Below are 23,186 nucleotides of genomic sequence, written 5' to 3' on the forward strand. Positions count from 1 at the left end.
AACTGCCCATTTTGTCCAGATATTGCTACATATGGACATGGAATGCTTCAGTATCTCAGGAGTCGTGAATGGTGCTGAACATTGAGGGATCATCCACAAACATTCCAACTTCTGATCTTAAGTTGAAGGGAAGGTCATTGATGATGTAACTGAAGATGGTTCGGCCTAGGACGCTTCACTGAGGAGCTCCTGGGACTGAGATGATGACCTCGAAGAACTACAACCATCTTCCTTTGTGCTAGGTATGACTCCATCCAGCGGAGAGGTTTCCCCCTGATTACATTGACTTCAATTTTGCCAGGGGTCCTTGATGCCACACTCAGTCAGATGCTGCCGTGATGTTAAGGGCAGTCACGTTCACCTCAGCTGTTGAATTCAGCTGTTTTGTGCCTGTTTGGGCCAAGGCTGTAATGGGGTCAGGAACTAATGGTTCACTAATGTCATTTAGGGAATGAAATCTGCCATCTTCACCCTGCCTGGCTTACAAGTGATTTCAGATCCACGGTAATGTTGTTGACTCTTAACTGTACTCTGGATAGGCTGAGCAAGCCACTCAGTTCAAGGGCAATTAGGAATAGGCAACATATGCTGGCCTTGCCAGGTTTTCCCACCTTCCAAGAGCGAGTTTTAAAAAAAGCTGTGTGGTCCGGGCAGAAAACAGTGTTTTCAAGCATCAGTGAGCAGGTTATTGCCGAGCAAGAGCCGTTTGATGCCACAGTTGATGACTCCTTCGATCACTTTGCTGATGATCGAGATTAGACAGATGGGGCATTAATTGGCGTGGCTGGTTTGGTCCCGATTTTGTGGGCAGGACATACTTGGTCAATTTTCCACATAACTGGGTAGATGCCACTGTTGTAGCTGTACTGGAACAGATAGGCTAGGGGCACGAAAAGTTCTGGAGCACAACTCTTCAGTACTATTGTTGGAATATTGTCAGGGCCCATCACCCTTGCAGTATCTAATGCCTTCAGGCCTTTCTTGATATCATGTGGAGTGAATCGAATTGGTTGAAGACTGACGCCTGTGATCTAAGGACTATGGAAGAATCTGAGATGTATCATCCATTCTCCACTTATAGCTGAAGTTGGTTACAAATGCTGGAGGCATGCGTGAAAACCATGGCTCTGGCTGTCGGCCCCTCAGTTATTGCTAATTATTCAAAAACACACAGGAAGGCCATATTCTTCCTGAAGTGCACCTGGCCCTCCAAAGGGGCCTCGTGGTGAGCAGAACATTCTTGCTGGTGTACCCTCTGGAGCCACTGTATGGAGCGTCATCATTTCTAATGTGCCACCATTTGCCATGAGTGAGCTCCTTCTTTACCACCTTCGCTAACTGGGTGAGATGATGTCAGGGGCTGTGCCAATCTACTTTGGTCAGGGAGGCAAGCCTCGACATATCTTCTGCTTCCAGGTTTTCATGGAGATGCACGAGGGGAGATAATGGAGTGGGGGTTATCCATCAATCAACAGGGCACCATCTATCATGTCTTCTGGACAACAGACAGTGTGCGGTGCCAACATGCAAGGAGGTGGGTCATGTTTGGAAAAACTGCCCTGCTTCCCAGGCTGCCCATACCACTCAGGCAGTAGAGCCTGGCACCACTGCATCTCCCTCACTAGCCCAACTCAACCTCTGTTGAAGTCGGTCTATGTGGAAGGAAGGTGGGACATAAAACTAAAAACATCATGGTGAGTCCCTTTGAAAATGCAAACCGGTCCATGATTGAATCCATGCTTGTCCCCATGCCTGTGAGTGTACCAATGCCCATAGGTAATGCTGGCAGTGATCCTGTGGCCACACATGAGTCTGAGGTTAAATTCATTCTGACGAGGCCTAAACATTCCTAGGGCTTGACTTAGGTTCAGGAACGAGGGAGCGAGGGAGGGTGCAGAGCTGGAGGCTTCGACTGATATTGGCCCATACATTGGGTGGTTGGGTGGTGGCAGGAGAGGGGAAGATCTCCTCTCCCCATCTTTGACTTTGGCGCCAAGCGCTTCAGTATCGGGGACAGAAACTGGCTGTCAGAAGTTTCACAGGGATAATATCAACTATCTCTCAAAGATTAAAAATTAGTACAAATCCCTCTCCCTGGCAATTGCCTGACACTGAACCAGGCTGTTTGCAACCTCAGTTCCATATTTGATTTTGTCTGTGCCTGTGTCCTTACTTGCTGCAAGTCCCAATCACCCATCAAACCTGTACTCCCTGACCTACACAGTTAAGCAAATTCTTGTTTTAAAATTCTCAGTCCTGATTTCAAATTCCTCCATGGCCTCACACCTCGCTATCTCTGTAATCTCCTTCAGCCCATAGCCCTTCCAGATATCTACACTCCTCTAATTCTGGCCTCTTGTGTATCCCTGATTTTAATGGCTCCGCCATTTTTTAAATTCATTCATGGGATGTGGATGTCACTGGCTAGGCCAGTATATATTACCCATCGCTATTTGCCCTGGAAGGTGGTGGTGAGTTCTGTCTTTGAAGTGCTGCAGTCCATGTGGTGTAGCTACCCCATAGCACTGTTAGGGAAGCAGTTCCACGATTTTGACCCAGTGACAGTGAAGGAATGGTGATAAATTTCCAAATCAGGATGGTGTGTTGCTTGGAGGGGAACTTCCATGTGGTGGTGTTCTCATGTGTCTGCTGCCTTTGCCCTTCTAGATGGTAGTGGTCATGGGTTTGGAAGGTGCTGTCTAAGGAGGCTTGGTGGTTTCCTGCAGTGCATCTTGCAGATGGTGCACGATTCTGCCACTGTGTGATAGTGGCAGAGGGAGTGAATGCTATTGAATCAAGCGGGCTGATTTGTCCTGGATGGTGTCATGCTTCTTGAATGTTGTTGAAGCTGCACTCATCCAGGCAAGTAGAGAGTATTCCATCACCCTCCTGCCTTGTGTCTTGTGGACAGGCTTTGGGGAGCCAGGAAGTGAGTTACTCACTGCAGGATTCCCAGCCTCTGACCTGCTCCAGTAGCCACCGTATTTATGTGGCTAGTCAAGTTCAATGGTAACCCCTAGAATGTTGATAGTAGGAGATTCAGTGATGGTAATGCCATTGAGTGTCAAGGTGTGATGGTTAGATTTTCTCTTGTTGGAGATGGTCATTGCCTGGCACTTGTGTGCAGTGAATGTTACTTGAAACTTGTCAGCCCAAGCCTGGATATTGTCCTGGTCTTGCTGCATTTGGACATGGACAGCTTCAGTATCTGACAAGTTGTAAATGGTGCTGAACATTGTGCAATCACCAGCGAACATCCCTACTTCTGACCTTATGATGGAGGGAAGTTCATTGATGAAGCAGCTGGACATGGTTGGCTGTGGCTTCTCATGCCTAAGAAAATAAGAAATGGGAGCAGATGCAGACAATACTGCCTGTTCCATCATTCAGTACAATCATGGCTGATCTTCAGTATCAACTCCATTTTCCTGCCTGCTCCCCATATCTCTTGATTCCCTGAGAGACCACAAATCTGTCTATTTTAGCCTTAAATATATTCAGTGATGGAGCTTGCACAGCCCTCTGGGGCAGAGAATTCCAAAGATTCACAATCCTTGGAATGAAAAAATTTCTCCTCATATAAGTGTGAATGCCCTGATCTAGGATTGTGCCCCATTGTTCTAGATTCGCAGCCACGGAAAACAAGCTCTCAGTGTTTACCATGTCAAGCCCCTTCAGACAATAACTACCAAAATTTCTTCACTCCTAGATTAATCTCTATTTCTGTGATGTGACTTTTGTTTTCTACTGTGAAGGTACTGAATACTGCCTTGGCCCTGAGCTCTGGAATTCCCTCTCTAAACCACTCTGCCTCTCCACCTCACTTTACTCCTTTAAGGTGCTCCTCAAAATCTACCTCTTTAACCAAGCTTTTGTTCAACTGTCCCAATATTTCCTGTTGTGGCTCGGTGTCATATTTTGTTTTACAATCGCTCTGTGAAATGCCTTGGGATGTTTTATGATATTGAAGGCAGCATATAAACCATTCTTGTCCAACCTTTTCACTTGGTGGGAGGGACACATTGCATTTTTCCTCTCATTCAAGGGGCCGATGAGCACTTTTCAGAAAGACTAGGTTTGGCACAACTTTAAACATGAATTTCAAAAATAGTTGTGGCATTAAGAAAAGAAACAATTGCTGAGCAAAAATAAAGCAATAAATTGCTAAATTAAAAAAGGGTAATTAATAAACAGCATGTGTATGGTGATGAGAGTGGTGAGAAGCCTGAGACTGGGAATAAGGCAGCATCTCTCTCTCACCCCACCCCTACACACATATACTCACGCACTCTCTCATTCTCACAAACACACTCTCTCTCACACACACTCACTTACTCACTCCCGCACATACACACTCAATCACTCTGTCTCCCACACTCACTCACTCTCTCATCCCCACATATGCACAATCTCTCTCTCACTTTTTCACTCCCACACACATTTGGTCTCTCAACAGCCCCCCCACACTCACTCACTCACACACACACGTGCTCAATCACTGTTACCCACACACACTCAATCACTCTCTTATTCCCACACACACATTCTCTCTCTCTCTCTCATACACGCGCACTTTATCACTCCCACACACAGTCTCTCAACCACTGCCAAACACACACGCAATCACTCCCACCCATACTCACGCTTTCACTGTCTCACTCACTCTCTCACTCCCCTACACACTCTCTCACTCTCTCACTTCCAAACACACACACACACTCTCTCTCTCTCACACACACACACGCACACACACACAGACACACACACACTCACTCTCTCATTCCCACACACACACATTCACTCAATCTCTCACAAGCCAGCCAGCATCTTCCTACTGCTGCTCCAAAGAACCTGGGCTCTGCAGTATCTTACTCCTGGGTCCCGCAGCCAGCCTATCTTTCCCAGACCCTGGCAGCCTCTCCTTCCAGGAGCCCTGGAACTCTCACCAACTATGGCACTCTTTCTCTCTCGTCCCTCCCCATCCTGAAAGGAAACCTCTTTCTCCCCAGCAAACTTACTGCCACTGGTGTTCGCTGCTCCTCCAATAACAGGCTGTTTCTCTCACAAGTGAGCCTACCAGCAGCAAATGTGGGAGAGGAGCGGACAGTAATTGGAGGAGCAGTTCCTCGCAGAATCTTTTACTCCAATTTACCAATGGCCTCGGCTGCACTGTGATTCTGTGAAATGGGGAAGGCCATTTCACACTGTCTGATAGCCTTGAACCACATCCAGTCAGCCCCTGTAAACCATTTGTATAGAACAAACATACATTCTTTACTGTCTCCAAAATGACAATACCCAGTCTCTGCACTGGTATTAATGTACAAGAACACAATTATCAGCCCACCGGGGGGCTGATTGTGCTGTGGCCTTTGTCTAACTAATACCATTAAGCTGTAACTGATAGTAAAAATATATCAACTCTGCTGATTTGAACCTTGGTGGAGAAGCGCCTGGATTGCACAGCGTTTGCTCCCTGCATGCATAATAAAGGAACCACTTGCATATTGCATCTGGACTCCGAGTGTTGAAATTTTGTACCAGAGTATTCCTCGAACCTTTCAACTGGCGCTGCGAGCAGGGTACAAAAGATGCAGGACACCAATGGGGAACCAGGACGAGTCACAGTGTGAGTACATTTTTATTCATACTGAATCCGACTCCATTCGGACCCAGGAAGTGTCAGGCGCTCCGCATATCCGAAACCTAGGCTCCAGGCAATAGACAAGAACAGATATGATGAGCTAGGAAGATGGGCCACCGGGGTAGATAACCACATGGGGAAAACTAAGATAAAGGTGTTGGCAGTGGAGGTTACAGACCCCACTGAAACGGTGGGACACTGCGACAGCCATCCCTAAACCCGAGGTGTGCTGTAATTGTAAAAACCCGAACATAAAATATTTACAGCTTTAGATGTAGCCAATGGATTTTCGCCAATACCACTGGACCAGGAATCCCAAGATAAATTCACTTTCACAGTGGGAGGGAGACAGTTTACCTGGGCGAGGGTCCCACAGGGATTCCACAACAGCCCGAACATCTTCCATCGGGTCACGAGTGAGAAGCTGAGTCAGTGCAACGTAGAGTCTTACAGCAGTACAATCTTACAATATGTAGATGATATCCTAATAGCATCAGAATCAGAAAGGGGCCTCACTGGAGCTCTCCTGGTAGTCTTAAGGACACTGAAAAATGCTGGATTTAAAATAAACACCAAAAAGGCGCAAACACTGGTTAGGTAAATAGGACATGAGATCCGTCAGGGAAATAAGATCCTACCATAGGACAGGAAAATAACCATCATGGACATAAGAGGGGTCCGAAAGGTCATGGGGCTGTTCAACTACTGCCGCAACTTCCTACCCCAGTTTGCAGCAACGGCCACGCCGATACTGAGGTTCGTAAAGGGAGGAAAGCCCAGGATAGAAAAGATCGAATGGGGACCAGAGCAAGAGACAGCGTATACAGAGTTGAAGGCTGGTCTCATGTCAGCACCGGCCCTCACACCATCCGACATGTCCCAACCATTCCACGTTTACAGCTGATGGGGATATTTACAAAGCAGCAGTGACACAGCAACGAGGAGAAAGTATGAGACCCTTAGCATATTATTCCACTCAGCAGCTCCCTGTAGCGAAGGGACTGGCTAGGTGCATGGCAGCGCTAGATTGTGCCGCGTGGGCAGTCCAGGTGTTTGAAACTGTCACCATGTCTGGATAAATAATACTGCACAGCCAGCATACTTTAGTGAAGTTGTTAAACACTGGGAAACTGAAAGCAGTGTCAGACCCCAGACAGGCAGCATGGGAAGCTGTGTTACTGCCAAAAGATAAGGCAGTACAGATCATAAGGGATACTAAAGTTAATTCAGCAGACGGATTGATGTCTGAAGGGGAACTGCACCAGTGTCAGATGAGATTAGACCAAAATTTGGAGGGGGGCATCTCAGATGAACTACCTCAAAACACAGATTTGATCCTCTATGAGAATGGATCTAGAAGATACATAAATGAGCAGTTTCAGACTGGGTGGGCAGTCATAGACCAGAACGAAGAGGCTATCCTAAAAGACGGATTAGAAGAGGCCCTGTCAGCTCAGGTAGCCGAACTGATTCCCCTTACGGAGGCCCTCAAAGCGGCTAACGGCAAGAGGGTGAACGTGTATACTGACAGCTGGTATGCATTCGGGGTAGTCCACAATGACATGGCAGCATGGAATAGGAGGGGATTCATCACCTCAGGATGGGGGCACATAAGGCACGAGAATGTAGTACGAGAGTTAGTCGAAGCAGCTCTGGCGCCTGCAGAGGCAGCAGTTATTAAAATACAGGCACATAGGAAGGTGGAAAACCAGCAACAAAGGGGTAAGATGCTGGCAGATGCAGCGGCCTAAGAGGCAGCCGAGAAAGAGGAACCGCGCATAGTCTGGGTGCTGCATATAGCCCAGAGGAGATGAATGTGCAGAAATTACAGGCTGATACAGATCCCGAGGAGAAGGAAAAATGGAGAAGGGCAGGGGCCACCACTGGAAAGGACGGAATTTGGAGGAAAGGGTTGTTAACAATGGCCCCGAATTGTATACAATATACCCTGTTGAAACTGTATCACGAACCAAACCACAGCGGATGGGGCAGTATGCTCAGTAGGCAGCTTCAGAACTGGTGGTAGGCTGGCATTGGCAGGGATGTAGCCAAGTATTATCAGAGATGCAACATTTGCGCCCAGCATAACCCTGGCAAACCAATCAAAGTAAGGCTATCACATCAGTCGCGTTCCAAGGGCCCATGGGAAAACCTACGGATAGATTTTATGGGACCCCTTCCGACAGCTGGGGAAAGAAATACTGCCTGATCATAATTGACCAGTTCACTAGATAGGTGGAGGCTTTCCCCACTAGGGACTGCAGCGCCACCATGGTGACAAAGATCCTCGCTTTTGAAGTAGTACTAAGGTGGGGAATCCCTTTACAAATAGATTTGGATCAAGGAACGCATTTTACGGGCAGTGTTATGAAAAGGACATGTGAGCTGCTCGGGGTAAAACAGAAATTTCTCATACCTTACCATCTGCAAAGCTCAGGGATGGGTAGAACATATGAACCGCACATTAAAAAACGCTATTGGAACGGCAATCACAGCAACTGGTGGGGAATGAGTGGATGTGCTCCCCTGCATATTGATGTGACTGAGGGCTGCCCCTAACAGGACAACTGGGTTAACCCCTTATGAGTTGATGACCGGGAGGGCTATGCACTTGCCAGGGGGCATAGGCACCAGAAGCGAGGATATGGGACCCATCAGAGATAAAATTAAAAACTATTTTAAGCAATTGGATGGACAGCTAAAGGTATTATAACAGCAAGTGAAGAACCAACAGGCTGTCAGGGATTCAGAAGAGAGGACAAAGGGGGGACACCCTTCACCACCAGCTGAGGTTGGAGACATGGTGTTTGTTCAAATCACCCCTAGCCAACCAGGTTTTGCCCCAAAATGGACTGGATGGTACAAAATTATTTTGACCAGCGATTCATGTGCCTGCGTCGATATGAAGGGAAAAGGTAGGTTGAATCACTGGTCGCAACTGTAAAGGTATGATGTGAGTAAGAAAGACTGAATTACCGGGCAGTGGGGGGAAACCGGACAACGAGCAGTCCATACTGTGTTAGCCAAGTGGTTTAGGATTCATTCCCAATCTGGAGGACTGGCCATCTGAAAGACAAAGTGGGAATCCACAACTACGGGGAGGGTCACCGTGGGCTGTGTACAAGGAGGGGTGAAAAGGAGAAAGCTGCCTCTTATATACGACCTAACCCCTGGTGATCACCAGCAATATGCTTCATTACAGAAATGACAATAACTGGGTAACCTCCACGCCAAGATGGAAAAAGCTGGGTGTCAATAATCATTACCAGGGCCCTGGCTATCGCAGCCACCAGCATACAGAATGTAATCCGTGAAGCAGCGGCCGGTATGGGCTTATACTACAAGAATGTCAGCGACGGATATTGCGTGAAAGGAGGTGTGAATGTCACAATGGAAAGGTCAATGCTCTTCAAGTGTGGCACTGGGTTTATGCAACTATCCATTGGAATGAGCGATGGAGAGAGCCTAGGGCAGAGCTCGCATTTGGGAATGGAACTCCGATGGGAAAACGAGGGCCCAACATGCTTCCAGATCAGTAATGGTTCGGATGGATCCTGGACATATGGGAAGGGAGCACAGGTCTTGATAGAATGTATGAGAGATTTTTCGTAATTTTTACCTTCACTCCCCGGGACAACAACAACTGGGGTCACTGTCACGGGGAGGAGGACTTGGGAATGACAGATACCTGGCATTGGATCTTGAGGCACAAACACGCGGAGTTGACAACAATGGCAGACCCCTTGACTGACACCACCCCGCTATCACAGGACACAATGACACCACAGAGACTATCTTGCCCAGCCATGACCCCTGAGCCACAGAATGGACTGGTACTGTATATGGACGGTGGACTATTGTATGATAACGTTAAACATGAATTTGTACCAGTAATTGTGAACCTGGCAGGTATACAACTGCCTGAGTATTGCAGTAACCAAGTGTCCTGATGAAAACTATACAAGTGACTGAGTAAGACTGTGATTAATCAGGCGGCCGACGCCACGGGCGCCACTAGATTCAGGGACCTGCTGCTTTCCACCACCAGAAGAGAGGGTTAGTTAACAATGTACTGACAGGGGTGAACACAGGGACTTCCCTGGTAAACTCTCTCGACATTCAAGGAATCAACTGCGAGGTCACAAATCTTAAAGGAATCATGAGGCAGCGAGGGGCAGTGAAATGGCAGGGGCCCAAGGGGGCAAGAGTGTGGCATCTCTATTGGAAAGTGTACACGTTATAGAGAGCCATGCTAAAACTGTCAATTAATAGAAAGGGAGGAACGACAAGAGGACAGCACCCAAAAAAGCCAGCTGTGCCACGCTTACGGCCAGTGGATGATCAGGTAATTAAGGCACAATCTGGCCCAGATCCAAAGGATGGAGGTACCGGGCTGGATCAACAGTGCCCAGTTGTGGGGGATGGCCAAGAACCCAGGCGTCATTGATGCCTGTACATTGAAAGGAATGACCAGGGTGTATCCGGTGATTCAGAAGTGCACCAAAAACCAAATGAACGTGATAGGCAAGGTATTGGCAATCCCCTCAGTCACAGCAGACATGGACCCGTATCCTCAGTACCAAGTGGAGAACATTGGGTTAATTCGAGACAATGACTCCCTCCAGTACTACCCTATAGACATGCAAGCCACACACAAGAATGAGATCATACACGGGCTATCATTGAGCAGGTGCAGGAGGAAAGATATCCTCACGATTTGCCCCCATCCAATCAGAACGGGGGGGGGGCTGCTGGACGAATGCGGATCCAACCGAACGGAGGGTTGTATGTTAGAAATTACTCACAGAGAAAACCATCACACCTGCTCGATACAAGGGAAAGGGGAAATACTGTGTGACAAGTACTGAGCTTTCATACACATACAAGAGCCTCCATTGCAACATCACCACCCCCAACTTCTGCTTTAAACCCGGCTTCCGGTTACTATCGGACACACGCGAATGGTGTACATCCAACAAAGGGGTCAGGTCTCAGTCATCACCTCCGACACACTCCATGATACCCTGGAACAGGATGAGGAACTTAAGCAGGCCCCAATTCACCACCTTCCCAAAAGTCTCACAAAGATTAAAGGTGACTTATGAAAGGTGATGAAACAGTATCACGTGTTACAGGCAGTGTTTAAACGGCTAATCAATGATACGGAAGAGCAATTGAGAGATCCGACATGGTGGGATTAAGTGTGGGACTGGGGGCTAAATGTGGATATACATCCCTGGATAAGAATAATCTCTCATATACTCGTCGCAGGGCAGCTAGTGTTAGCATTGGCGTGAGGAATTGCAGCATGTCGCATCTGTAAGAAGGAAGGCCTTAGGCATAGGACAAAAATAATGTTAAAGGAGCAACAGCGGCTGCTGGGACACAACACAATATTAATGTAGTAGGGTCCCAGCCTCCCGTCTTGTTGGCTGTGCACCATCAGAATGACAGGAATCTTGGGCATTAGTGAGCTTAAAAACTTGGGGAGAGGTCCGGGTGATGCCAGGCCCATAGGACTTGCTCAGATCGGTACCACTGGAGCCATGACAGAACCATCAGGCAAAGATAAATTGGCTAGCTTAACCTAACCGTTACGCACACGAAAGGGGGGACTGAAGATGCAGATAATTTGGAATTATTTTAAAGTGCCAGCCAGGACCAGCAGCTCGGGCACCAGATCAAACACAGACAATCACAGCCTTACGTGAAAGCTAAAAACCTGTAGAAAAGGCTCAGCTGTAAAGTTGCAATGAGGAAAAGGGACACGGGATATCTTGATCATTATAGGAAGGATGTGATAGCACTGGAGGGGGTGCAGAGGAGATTCACCAGGATGTTGCCTGGGCTGATTGATTTAAGTTGTGAAGAGAGGTTGGATAGACTTGGGTTGCTTTCGTTGGAGCAGAGAAGACTGAGGGGCGACCTGATCGAGGTGCACAAGATTATAAGGGGCATGGACAGGGTGGATAGGGAGCAGCTGTTCCCTTTACTTGAAGGGTCAGTCACAAGGGGGCATAAGTTCAAGGTGAGGGGCTGGAGGTTTAGGGGGTATGTCTGGAATGCACTGCCTGGGAGGGTGGGGGAGGTGGGTTGCCTCACATCCTTTAAAAAGTATCTGGATGAGCACTTGGCATGTCATAACATTCAAGGCTATGGGCCAAGTGCTGGTAAATGGGATTAGGTAGGTAGTTCAGGTGTTTCTCACGTGTCAGTGCAAACTTGATGGGCCAAATGGGCTCATCTGCACTGTGATTCTGTGAAATGGGGAAGGCCATTTCACACTGTCTGATGGCCTCGAACCACATCCAGTCAGCTCCTGTAAACCTTTTGTACAGAACAAACATACATTCTTTGCTATCTCCCAAAAGGACAATGCTTGGTCTCTGCACTGCAATTACTGAACAAGAACACAATTATCAGCCTACCGGGGGGGGGGCGGAATCAGTGTGCTGTGGCCTTTGTCTAACTAATACCATTAAGCTGGAACTGATAGTAAAAAAATAAATAAACTCTGCTCATTTGAACTTCTGTGGAGAAGCACCTGGATTGCCCAGCGTTTGCTCCCTGCACGTGTAATAAAGGAACTACTTGAACCTTGCATCTGGACTCCGAGTGTTGAAATTTTGTACCAGAGTATTCCTCAGACCTTTCACCTAGAAAGGAGAACGCAGGCTGAAAGAGAAGTTTAGGAGTGATATCAGGGTGTTCTTTTTACAGAAAGAATGCTGAACAACTGGGAAAGATTCCCAGAGAATAGAGACTTAAATATCGGAATCAATTGGGTATTGCCATGGGAGGTTTTTAGATGAACCCTTAATCAAAGAAAAGAAATGCTCTAATGGAGCTACTGGTAAACCATGAAGCACCAAGTAAGTTAACATTTTAAATTTTATCTAAGCAAACTTGGTAATAGTTAACTTAATTATTTTTTTAAAAAAACAAATTTAAAATGTAATCCTTGTTATGAAGGTAGCTTTTATTACATTGGTCTCTGTGTACAGATCACATAAGACAGAAATACTCTTAGTTCTGATTGAACGAAGTACTGCTATGAATCTGTTTATTTCCGAGTGCAAGACCACCAATGGCTTTATAGTTGCTAAAATGTCTTTACATCACTATTTGTTCTTCCCACTTAGGTTGTCATGTAAAAGTTCAGGTACAGGCTGCACTTGTAGAAATAATTAAGAGTAAAAAAACTTGTCTTCCTTTTTCTTAAGTGCAATGTCTTTATGTAAATCACACGCAGCAGACTAGGTATCATTGATGAAAGCAAATGTTTATTGTTCCTCAGTAACAATTAGAAAATGGAAAAAACTGATGAAATATGCAAACTAGATTAAACAGTGGGAGCTACAGCAAAATTAAGTTTGTTTACAAGAACGAGGATTTATTGCCTTGCAGGGAAGGTACACACAGAGGTTTGAAGGATGTGAATCAAACTGCTTTCTGCTGCATTTCTAACGATACTGGGAGCTCAGTTCTTGGCAAATTATAGTAAGCAACTTGTCCAGAGCGCAGTGGGTAGCCGGACCGAACTCACCCAGGTGGCAGGCCACGGTTACCAAGATACATGTAGCAAGTGTCTGTAAAAAAAAAGAGAAAATGAATTGGAAACAACGTTCCCTCTATTTTTGTGGAGTTCCTGATTTGGAGTGTGCACCCCAGATGGAGTATTGGTCGGAAGCTGTTCCTCATTCTTTAAAAAAAATGAGAAATGAATAGCGGACGTTTATACTTTTACCGCCATAAATTTGTGTACAGGCCTGAAGTGTTTACAGACTGACATTTCAATTGGAAATGCAGCAATCGAAATGTCCAATTACAGTTCTGATCAGAGTTTGGTCAGATGGACACCAGGAAGAATCTGTGAAGTGGATACGTACCGGGAAGTTTTGAGGATCCACCAGAAGATCATGGCCATGTTTGGCGGCAAGCGGTTCCAGGTGAGTATGCAGATCATCCAAGTGCCCAATCGCTTTGGCCACAGCTCCGAGTACTTTAGCACCGTGGACTCTGACTCGAGGGCCGGCAGCACTGTAGTCAGTGAACTCACTGAAATAAATCTTGGATGCAGGATGAGTTAGAAACAACCTTTAGGAACATAAAAGAAACCATTATTCCATTTTTGAAACCTACAATACCTAGCCCAATCCAGTATCCCAATTCTACTATTTAAAGTTTCTTCTGGAATACAAGGAAAAGGAATCTCAGGAAGATTCATGTTAGTTCGTATTAAAACCACCAAACACTGCTTTAGAAAGTTGTTGCCTTTATGTAGAAATTTTCGTTTCATTTACCTCATGATTCTAGAACAAAATAAATCAAATATTCATCATCACAGATTCCCGTCAAAAATGGATTGAACAGAATACAAATCTAACTAAATTACCTGGCCAAAGATTCTGCACCGAAAGCTTCCGCATGCTGCGACAAAAACTTGCCGACCTGAGCGAGCGCAGTCCTGTCGGCTGCAGTGAATTGTTTGCTTGGCATGGTTACTGCTCTCGTTACTCTTCCAGTCTTAACACTTTCGAGCTGTCCGTGGTCGGCTTTCGCCTGTTTTTATTGCATTTCTCCTAGGCCCGCCCTCCAGTCCCCATTTATCTGATTGGCTGCTGGTCTCCTTTTCGTTTTGTTGGATTTATTGCAAATGCAATGATAAGATGCAACATCGAGTGAGAAAGAACCAGTGATCACTTCCATTTGCAACTGTTAGCAAAGATAGCCCGAGTTTGAGAAATGCTACCAAACTCCACCTTCTGCACATTTCATTTGAAACAAGTTTCAATGGTTTAAATTATTCAGTTAATAAATACACTATAATAGACCAGTACAAATACGGCATGTATAGCAAAACAGATGGTAGGCAGTTAGTGTGAGTTAGTGCTAATTGTAAGGTGAGCAATTAATTGCAATCAGAGGACATTAAATGTCTGGATTCCTACCTCCGCAGCAAACACTGCTGAGCACCACTGGACATATTCACTTTTACTTACTGTCAAAATAGAATAATATTCTTAACTCACAACCCTTTTTAGTTTGTTGTGAGCCAATCTTTTTGTGGTATTCTCATTGTTAAAGGGGACACTTGTCAGAAACACAATTATTTTGTGGCAAATGTCACTGATTGCTTCAAACAAAATAGACACACAACTCTTCTCTCGATATATCCATCATTACACTGGCCTAAAATGTCACTTTTATTGCTGTATTTAATTTGAATGCCTGTTGATCAGCAAACATTAAATACCACATCATTTCTCTTTTACACCAGTTGATTCATCTGCTCTTTCTAGGCTGTGTTCAGCCACAATATTAGAAGATGCTAAATTACCAAAGGGCAGTGTCAAACAGCATCCATCACACAGCTTGATGTTAACATTATGGGTAATGCTCACTCTCTGCCGAACTAATTATGAGGAGAGTATCTTGAAATATTAAAGAGCAGTAAAATATTCTACAAATAATCTCTAAGAAGGAATGATTAAATACCAGGTGGCTCCTGTTGAGAGGAGCTGATACTGAGTTACCGGCAGGTTATTGAATAAGCTTGGATGCTGAACAAGGACTTCTCATTTGTGTTTACAAAAGAGAAGGATATTTGGGAGGAGGTAAATCCTGAATTGGTTAGAAGTGAAGAGAGAACAAGGTCATTTCTCATCTAACAATTGCTAAGGTCCATCTGGTTTGTTTTCTATGATCTAGGAAGTTGTACGATATAATGATATTCGACAATTCATATCAATCAATCTCTACCCACAATGCACCTAGACATGAGGTGAGGAAAAACGCCGTGGTGGAAAGGTTTGGGAAGCAAAGTCCAAAATCCCCTTTTTCTGCCAAGTATTATATACTTACCCCATTACTTTTCAAATTACTCACATATTGGATCCCAACATGTTAATTTCTGAAATTGATTGATCCAGTTTTACATTTGAATGAATGAATTCTAACAGCTTGCAGCATTTCATTGAAGAGTCTCTTCCATTGGATTAATCACTCACTCACTGAAATATTGTTTCTGCAGATTAGTTTGGAAACTACCCCCTTTCAAGCCCAGGCTGTCCTCTGGTTCTGCAAAAGATGAAATTACTTGTCATTGTCTGGATGATCTCCCATAGAAATGTAGAAATATTTCTGGTACAGAAGGAGTGCCACAATTTGGCCCATTGTGTCCATGCCAGCCAAAACAGCGGTATCCAGTCCAGTCCCACTCTTGGTCCATAACCTTGTAGGTTCCGGCTCATCAAGTGCACATCGAAGTATGTTTTAAATATATTGGCGTCTTCTGCCTCTAACCAGCCTTTCAGGTAGAAATTTCTAGAACCCCACCCTCCCTCTGAGTGAACAAGTACTTTCTCAAATCCTGTGTAATTCTTCTTACAATTATTTTAAGTCAATTCCTTTTGGCTATTGATCCTTTTGCAAAAAGAAAATGGTCCCTTTAAAATCAGCAATATCACCTCACAACCCTTAAGTGTCCACATGCCCCATTTATATCATAGCTCTTCATAATTTCTCCCCTCAGTCATGCCAATGATAGATATTCACTTTATGAAAAGTCTTAGAGAAGTTAGTTAGACAAGTAACTCAATCAAGTCACCTCATAATTTTCACAGCTTAAATGAAAACAGTTTCAATTTTCAAAGACCTTCTTTGTATTTGTATTTCCTGCTGCCAGACAATGTTGCATCCAAATGAATCTGCCTCAACATCCTTCCTATAATATGGAGCCGAAAAATGTATACCGTGTGCCAACAGCAGTCTCCCTAAGATTCGGTGCAGATTTACCATGAGATTGTGACTCTTGTAGTCTGTACCTTGGCATGAAAAGCTAATGGAATTCCGGGTTTAAAGTTTTTGTGGAAAAACTCAGCAGGTCTGGCAGCATCGGCAGAGAAGAAAAGAGTTGACGTTTCCAGTCCTCATGACCCCTCAACAGAACTGAGTAATATTAGGAGAGGGGTGAAATATAAGCTGGTTTAAGGTTGGGGGGTGGGGGGTGCGGTGTGGGGGGAGAGAAGTGGGTGGGGGGGGGTGTGGTTATAGAGACAAGGAAGCAGTGATAGGAGCAGATCATCAAAAGATGTCACAGACAAAAGAACAAAGAGGTGTTGATGGTGGTGATATTATCTAAACGAATGTGCTATTTAAGAATGGATGGCAGGACACACAAGGTACAGCTCTAGTGGGGGTGGGGTGGAAAGACTAACAGGGCATAAAAGGTATAGATTTAAAAATAATGGAGATAGGTGGGAAAAGAAAAATCTATATAAATTATGCCCCCCGGCGGCATTCCGTAGGGATCGTTCCCTCCGGGACACCCTGGTCCACTCCTCCATCACCCCCTACACCTCAATCCCCACCTATGGCACCTCCCCATGCCCACGCAAAAGATGCAACACCTGCCCCTTCATTTCCTCTCTCTTCACCGTCCAAGGGCCCAAATACTCCTTTCAAGTGAAGCAGCATTTCACTTGCATTCCCCTAACTTAGTCTACTGCATTCTTTGCTCCCAATGCGGCCTCCTGTACATTGGAGAGACCATACGTAAACTGGGCGATCGCTTTGCAGAACACCTGCAGTCTGTCCGCAAGAAAGACCCAAACCTCCCTGTCGCTTGCCATTTTAACACTCCACCCTGCTCTCTTGCCCACATGTCTGTCCTTGGCTTGCTGCATTGTTCCAGTGAAGCCCAACGCAAACTGGAGGAACAGCACCTCATCTTGCGACTAGGCACTTTACAGCCTTCCGGACTGAATATTGAATTCAACAACTTTAGATCTTGAACTCCCTCCACCATCCACGCCCCCTATCCGTTTCTTTCCCCTTCCTTTTGTTTTTTCCAATAATTTATATAGATTTTTCTTTTCCCACCTATTCGCATTATTTTGAAATCTATACCTTTTATGCCCTGTTAGTCTTTCCATCCCACCCCCACGAGAGCTGTACCTTGTGTGTCCTGCCATCCATTCTTAAATAGCACATTCGTTTAGATAATATCACCACCTTCAACACCTCTTTGTTCTTTTGTCTGTGACATCTTTTGATGATCTGCTCCTATCACTGCTTGCTTGTCCCTACAACCACACCCCTCCCCACTTCTCTCCCCCCACCACCTCCCCCCACCTTAAACCAGCTTATATTTCACCCCTCTCCTAATATTACTCAGTTCTGTTGAAGGGTCATGAGGACTGGAAACGTCAACTCTTTTCTTCTCCGCCGATGTTGCCAGACCTGCTGAGGTTTTCCGGGTAATTCTGTTTTTGTTTTGGATTTCCAGCCTCCGCAGTTTTTTGTTTTTATTTATAGTTTTTGTGCTGCTTTAAATGTCTTATGAGTGTTAGTGCCCAGGCCAGGCTACCCTTTGACCTCACCCATCTTGCTTCCCATCAAAGTACATACTTTTCCTTTTTAACCATTCTGTACCATCGCACACTTAAAGACACTGAACTCCATCTGCCATTTTGTTGCTCATTCCACCATTTTATCACAATCCATTGGCAGATTCCTTTGGTCCTTCCAATTATTTGTTGTACCTTATATTTTAGAATTATCCAGAGAGCCGCACAGCCCTTACTCTTTCAAGGTGATGTCCTCAGATAATTTCTGGAAGAAGTGTTGATAGATTATTGTTGAAGACTTGATCAAATGTTTCAGATGCCTGCCAATGTATTTAAAATTCTTCTTCAAACCTCCAGCAGAAGTGCAAGATTTAACCTTTAAATTGTGCTCAAAATCCACAGCCAGTTTACTCCCAAACAGCTGGTTGCTGTTAGTTGAAGTGTTGGCCACCATGATGCCACACAGCCTCTTTAATGAGCACAATCAGACAATTTGTGTTAAAAGCAAAATACTGCAGATGCTGGAAATCTGAAATAAAAACAGAAAATGCTGGAAAAACTCAGCAGGTCTGACAGCATCTATGGAGAGAGAAACAGAGTTGACATTTCCAGTCCGTATGACCCTTCTTCAGAGCTAAAGAGAAGTAGAAATGTGATGAAATTTATACTGTTTAAGGGCGTGGAGCAGCTGAAGCTGGATAGAAGGCCAGAATTAGATGGGGGCTAAGGAAAGACTGACAAAGGACTTATGGACAAAAGACAACAGGAGTGTCAATGGTAGCAGTAAGGACTAAAGGAGGTGCTGATAGTTGTTTAAAGTTAAGAAAGCAGAATGTGTTAATAGCAGAACAAGGGTAAGCACTCTGTGAAAGAACAACATGGAACAAGGAACAGATGGCCCTTTTGGGGATGGGGTGTGGGGAGGGGGCAGTGGTTGGAGAAAAAGAAAGGAAAAAGGGACAAAAAGAGGATTTAAAAAGGGGGATAAGACAATGAATAAATTAATAAAATGAAAATAAGTGGATAAAAATAAAAATGAATTTAAAAAAAGAAAAGGGGATTAAAAAGGGGGTGAAGATGGAGAAGAGTTCATGGTCTGAAGTTGTCGAACTCAGTGTTAAGTCCAGAAGGCTGTAAAGTGCCTAATCGGAAGATGAGGTGCTGTTCCTCCAGTTTGCGTTGAGCTTCACTGGAACATTGCAGTCGGCCAAGAATGGACATGCGGGCATGAGAGCAGGGTGGAGTGTTGAAATGGCAAGTGACAGGAAGGTCTGGGTCATGCTTGCGGACAGACGGAAGGTGTTCCGCAAAGTGGTCACCCAGTCTGAAGTGCTGCTTCACCTAAAAGGAGTGTTTGGGCCCTTGGATGGTGAGGAGGGAGGAGGTAAAGGGGCAGATGTTGCACCTTCTCCAATGGGAAGGTGCTGTGGGAAGGGGATGAGATGTTGGGAGCGATGGAGGATTGAACCAAGGTGTCCCAGAGGGAACGGTCCCTACAGAATGCTGACAGGTGGGGGTGAGGGGAAGATGTGTTTGATGGTGACATCATGCTGGTGTTGGCAGAAATGGCAGAGGATGATCCTTTGAATGCGGAGGCTGGTGGGGTGAAAAGTGAGGACGAGGAGGACCCTATCATGGTTCTGGGAGCGAGGAGAAGGTGTGAGGGCAGAGGCGTGGGAAGTGGGTTGGATACGGTTGAGGGCCCTGTTAACCACAGTGGGTGGGAATCCTCGGTTAATGAAGAAGGGAGACATGTCAGGAGTGCCGTTTTGGAAAGTGGCATCATCGGTACAGGTGCAACAGAGATGAATAAAGTGGGAGAATGGGATGGACTCCTTACAGGAAGCGGGCTGTGAGGAGCTGCAGTCAAGGAAGCTGTGGGAGTCGGTAGGCTTGTAATGAATATTGGTGGACTGCCTATCTCTTGAAATGGAGGCAGAGAGGTCAAGGAAAGGAAGGGAAGTTCGCTGATGGACCATATGAAGATGATCGAGGGATGGAAATTGGAAGCAAAACTGATGAATTTTTCCAGGTCAAGACGAGAGCATGAATCTGCACCGAAGCAGTCATCTATGTCCTGGAGAAAGAGTTGTGGGAGGGGGCCTGAGTAGGACTGGAACAAGGAATGTGCCAGCTACACCAGAAAGAGAAAGGCATAACTGGGGCCCATGCGGGTACCCATAGCCACACCTTTTATTTGGAGGAAGTGAGACAAGTTTAAGGAGAAATTGTTCAGTGAGAGCACAAGTTCAGTCAGACAGAGGAGAGCGGTGGAGGATGAGGATTGTTCAAGCCTCTGTTCAAGGAAGAAGTGGAGAGCCCTCAGACCATCCCGGTGGGGATGGAGATGTAGAGGGATTGGACATCCATGGTGAAGAGGAAATGGTGAGGACGAGGAAACTGGAAATTTTTGATATGTCGTCGGGCATCAGAGGAATTGTGGGTGTAGATGGGAAGCGGCTGGACAAGGGGAGAGAGAATGGAGTCAAGATAGGAAGAAAGGAGTTTTGTGGGGCAGGAACAGACTGACATAATGGTTCTGCCGGGACAGTCCTGTTTGTGGATTTTGAGGAAGAGGTACAAGTGTGCTGTCCAGGGTTGGGAGACTATGAGGTTGGAAGCTTTGGAGGGAAGATCTCCAGAGGAGATGAGGCAAGTGACAGCCATGGAAACAATGGCTTGATGTTCGGTGGTCGGGTCATGGTCCAGGGGGAGGTAGGAGGAAGTGTCTGCGAGTTGGCGCTCAGTCTCTGCGAGGTAGAGGTCAGAATGCCAGACAATAACAGCACCATCCTCGTGAGCATTTTTGATAACAAAGTCGGGGTTGAACCTAAGAGAATGGAGTGCGACATGTGAATTGAATGGAGTGCAGTCAATTTATGAGGCAGTCATATCCCAACTTGGGTGGCCATTCTTAGAGTAAGCTTCGACTCTTTAACCAAAATAACTTGTGCCAAACCTGTGTCAAATCAGCATTTCAGTTTAAGCCCCTATCTTGGCCTTCTTGGAAGCTTTTTAGAATCTCAGGTACCCAGGGAAAATCATCCCCATTAACTTTTAACATTGAGTAAGATCGAGACTTGCAAAGAGTAAAACTTGTGGTTTCAGGGATAACTGAGGTTTTAACAGCACACTAAGTGACATTTCTTTTTATTCATTCATGGGACGTGGGCTTCACTGGCTAGGCCAGCATTTATTGCCCACCCCTAATTACCCTTGAGAAGGCGATGGAGAGCTGCCTTCTTGAACCGCTGCAGTCCATGTGGTGTAGGTAGAGCCACAGTGCCCTTAGGGAGGGAGTTCCAGGAATTTGACCCAGCAACAGTGAAGGAAGGGTGGTATGTTTCCAAGTCAGGATGGTGAGTGGCTTGGAGGGGAACTTCCAGGCGGCAGTGTTTCCATCTATCTACTGCCCTCATCCTTCTAGATGGCAGCGGTCATGGGTTTAGAAGGTGCTGTTGAAGGAGCCTTGGTGAATTCCTGCAGTGTATCTTGTAGATGGTACACACTGCTGCCACTGTACATCAATGGTGGAGGGAGTGAATGTTTGTGGATGTGGTGCTAATTAAGCGGACTGCTTTGTCCTGGATGGTGTCCAGCTTCTTCAGTGTTGTGGGAACTGCACTCATCCAGGCAAGTGGGGAGTATTCCATCACACTCCTGACTTGTGCCTTGTAGATGGTGGACAGGCTTTGGGGTGTCAGGAGGTGAGTTACTCGCCGCACGATTCCTAGTCTCTGACATGCTCCTGTAGCCACAGTATTTATATGGCTAGTCCAGTTCAGTTTCTGGTCAATGATAACTCCCAGGATGTTGATAGTGGGGGATTCAGTGATAGTAATGCCATTGAATATCAAGGGGCAATGGTTAGATTCTCTCTTGTTGGAGATGGGTTTTGGCGTGAATGTTACTTGCCATTTGTCAGCCCAAGCCTGGATGTTATCCAGGTCTTGCTGCATTTGGACATGGACTGCTTCAGTATCTGAGGAGTTGTGAATTGTGCTGAACATTGTGTAATCATCGGCAAACATCCCCACTTCTGACCTTATGATAGAAGGAAGGTCATTGATGAAGCAGCTGAAGATGGTTGGGCTGAGGACATTACCCTGAGGAACTCCTGCAGTGATGTCCTGAAGAATTAATTTTCGCAAAGTAATTTCCTGTTTTTCAATTTAATGTTTCCCCTTTGATCCCAAGTGTATTCCCTTTCTTCATTTCACTTCCTCCACCATCAATGTTGCTGAGAGCCCCTTGCATTATTGGTATCCAATACCTCCAGCTGTTTCTTGATAGCACATGGAGTGAATTGAATTAGTTGAAGATTGAATTTATAATGGTGAGGACCTCAAGAGGAGTTGGAGATGGATCATTAACTCATGACTTCTGGCTGAAGGCTATTGCAAGTGCTCATTCTTTTCTTTGCCCTGACATACTGGGCTCTCCCATCAATGAGAATAAGGATGTTTTGTGAAGCCTCCTCCCCTCGTTAGTTGTTGAGTATCCGATTCCATTCATGACCGGATGCGGCAGGACTGTGCAGCTTTGATCTGATCTGTTAGTTGTGGGATCGCTGATCCCTGTCTATGGTATGTTGCTTCCTCTGTTTAACATACATGTAGTCGTGTGCTTTGGTTCACCAGGTAGCACATCATTTTGATCTGGTACTGCTTCTGGCATGCTCTCCTACAGTCCTTTTTGAATGAGGGATGGTCCCATACTTGATGGCAATATTAGTGAGGAATATGTTGAATCATGAGGTTACAGATTGTGGCTGAATACAATTCTCTGCTGATGATAACCCACAGTGCTTCTTGGATGCCCAGCTTTGAGTTGCTAAATCTGTTATAAACCTGTCCCTTTTATTACAGTGGTAGCGGCACACAAAACAATGGAGCATATCCTTAGTGTGAAAATTGGATTTTGTCTGAACAAGTACTGTGCAGTGGTCACTCCTACCAGTACTGTCATGGACAGACGTGACAAGTAGATTGGTGAGAATGAGGCCAAGTAGTTTTTTTCCCTCTTGTTGGTTCCTTCACCACCTGCTGCAGACCCAGTCTAGCAGCTATGTCCTTCAGGACTCAGCCAGCTCAGTCAATAGTGGTGCTAATGAGCAATTCTTGATGGTGGACATTGAAATCCCCCACCTAGAGTACATTCTGTGCCCTTGCCACCCTCAATGTATCTTCCAA

At 45.6% G+C, this 23,186-nt stretch overlaps 2 protein-coding genes across 2 annotated transcripts in view; both read right to left on the reverse strand.

Annotated features, from left to right (window-relative positions):
- The window catches only part of LOC121287789 (hemoglobin subunit beta-like), a 394,963-nt gene that overhangs the window by 76,975 nt on the left and 294,802 nt on the right, over window positions 1-23,186 (reverse strand). The gene's annotated exons all lie outside the window — the stretch shown is intronic.
- On the reverse strand, window positions 12,908-14,212 carry LOC121287776 (hemoglobin subunit alpha-like). Its single transcript, XM_041205691.1, has 3 exons — window positions 14,040-14,212; window positions 13,534-13,741; window positions 12,908-13,233 (listed from the first exon to the last, which is right to left on the reverse strand). Exons 1-3 carry the CDS (start codon window positions 14,141-14,143, stop codon window positions 13,108-13,110), a joined length of 438 nt encoding a protein of 145 aa, XP_041061625.1. The 5' UTR covers window positions 14,144-14,212; the 3' UTR covers window positions 12,908-13,107.

Source organism: Carcharodon carcharias, chromosome 15 (assembly GCF_017639515.1).
Source record: "Carcharodon carcharias isolate sCarCar2 chromosome 15, sCarCar2.pri, whole genome shotgun sequence".
In the NCBI taxonomy this organism is placed as follows: Eukaryota; Metazoa; Chordata; class Chondrichthyes; order Lamniformes; family Lamnidae; genus Carcharodon; species Carcharodon carcharias.

Bases quoted from the DNA above. Each gene is read 5' to 3' on its own strand.
- LOC121287776 (XM_041205691.1), bottom strand. From the start codon at position 14,143: ATGCCAAGCAAACAATTCACTGCAGCCGACAGGACTGCGCTCGCTCAG. The intron at 13,742-14,039 runs GTAATTTAGTTA...ATGTTCCTAAAG, and splicing joins GGTGCAGAATCTTTGGCCAG to GTTGTTTCTAACTCATCCTG. The intron at 13,234-13,533 runs GTACGTATCCAC...TTTTTTTTACAG, and splicing joins TGGATCCTCAAAACTTCCCG to ACACTTGCTACATGTATCTT.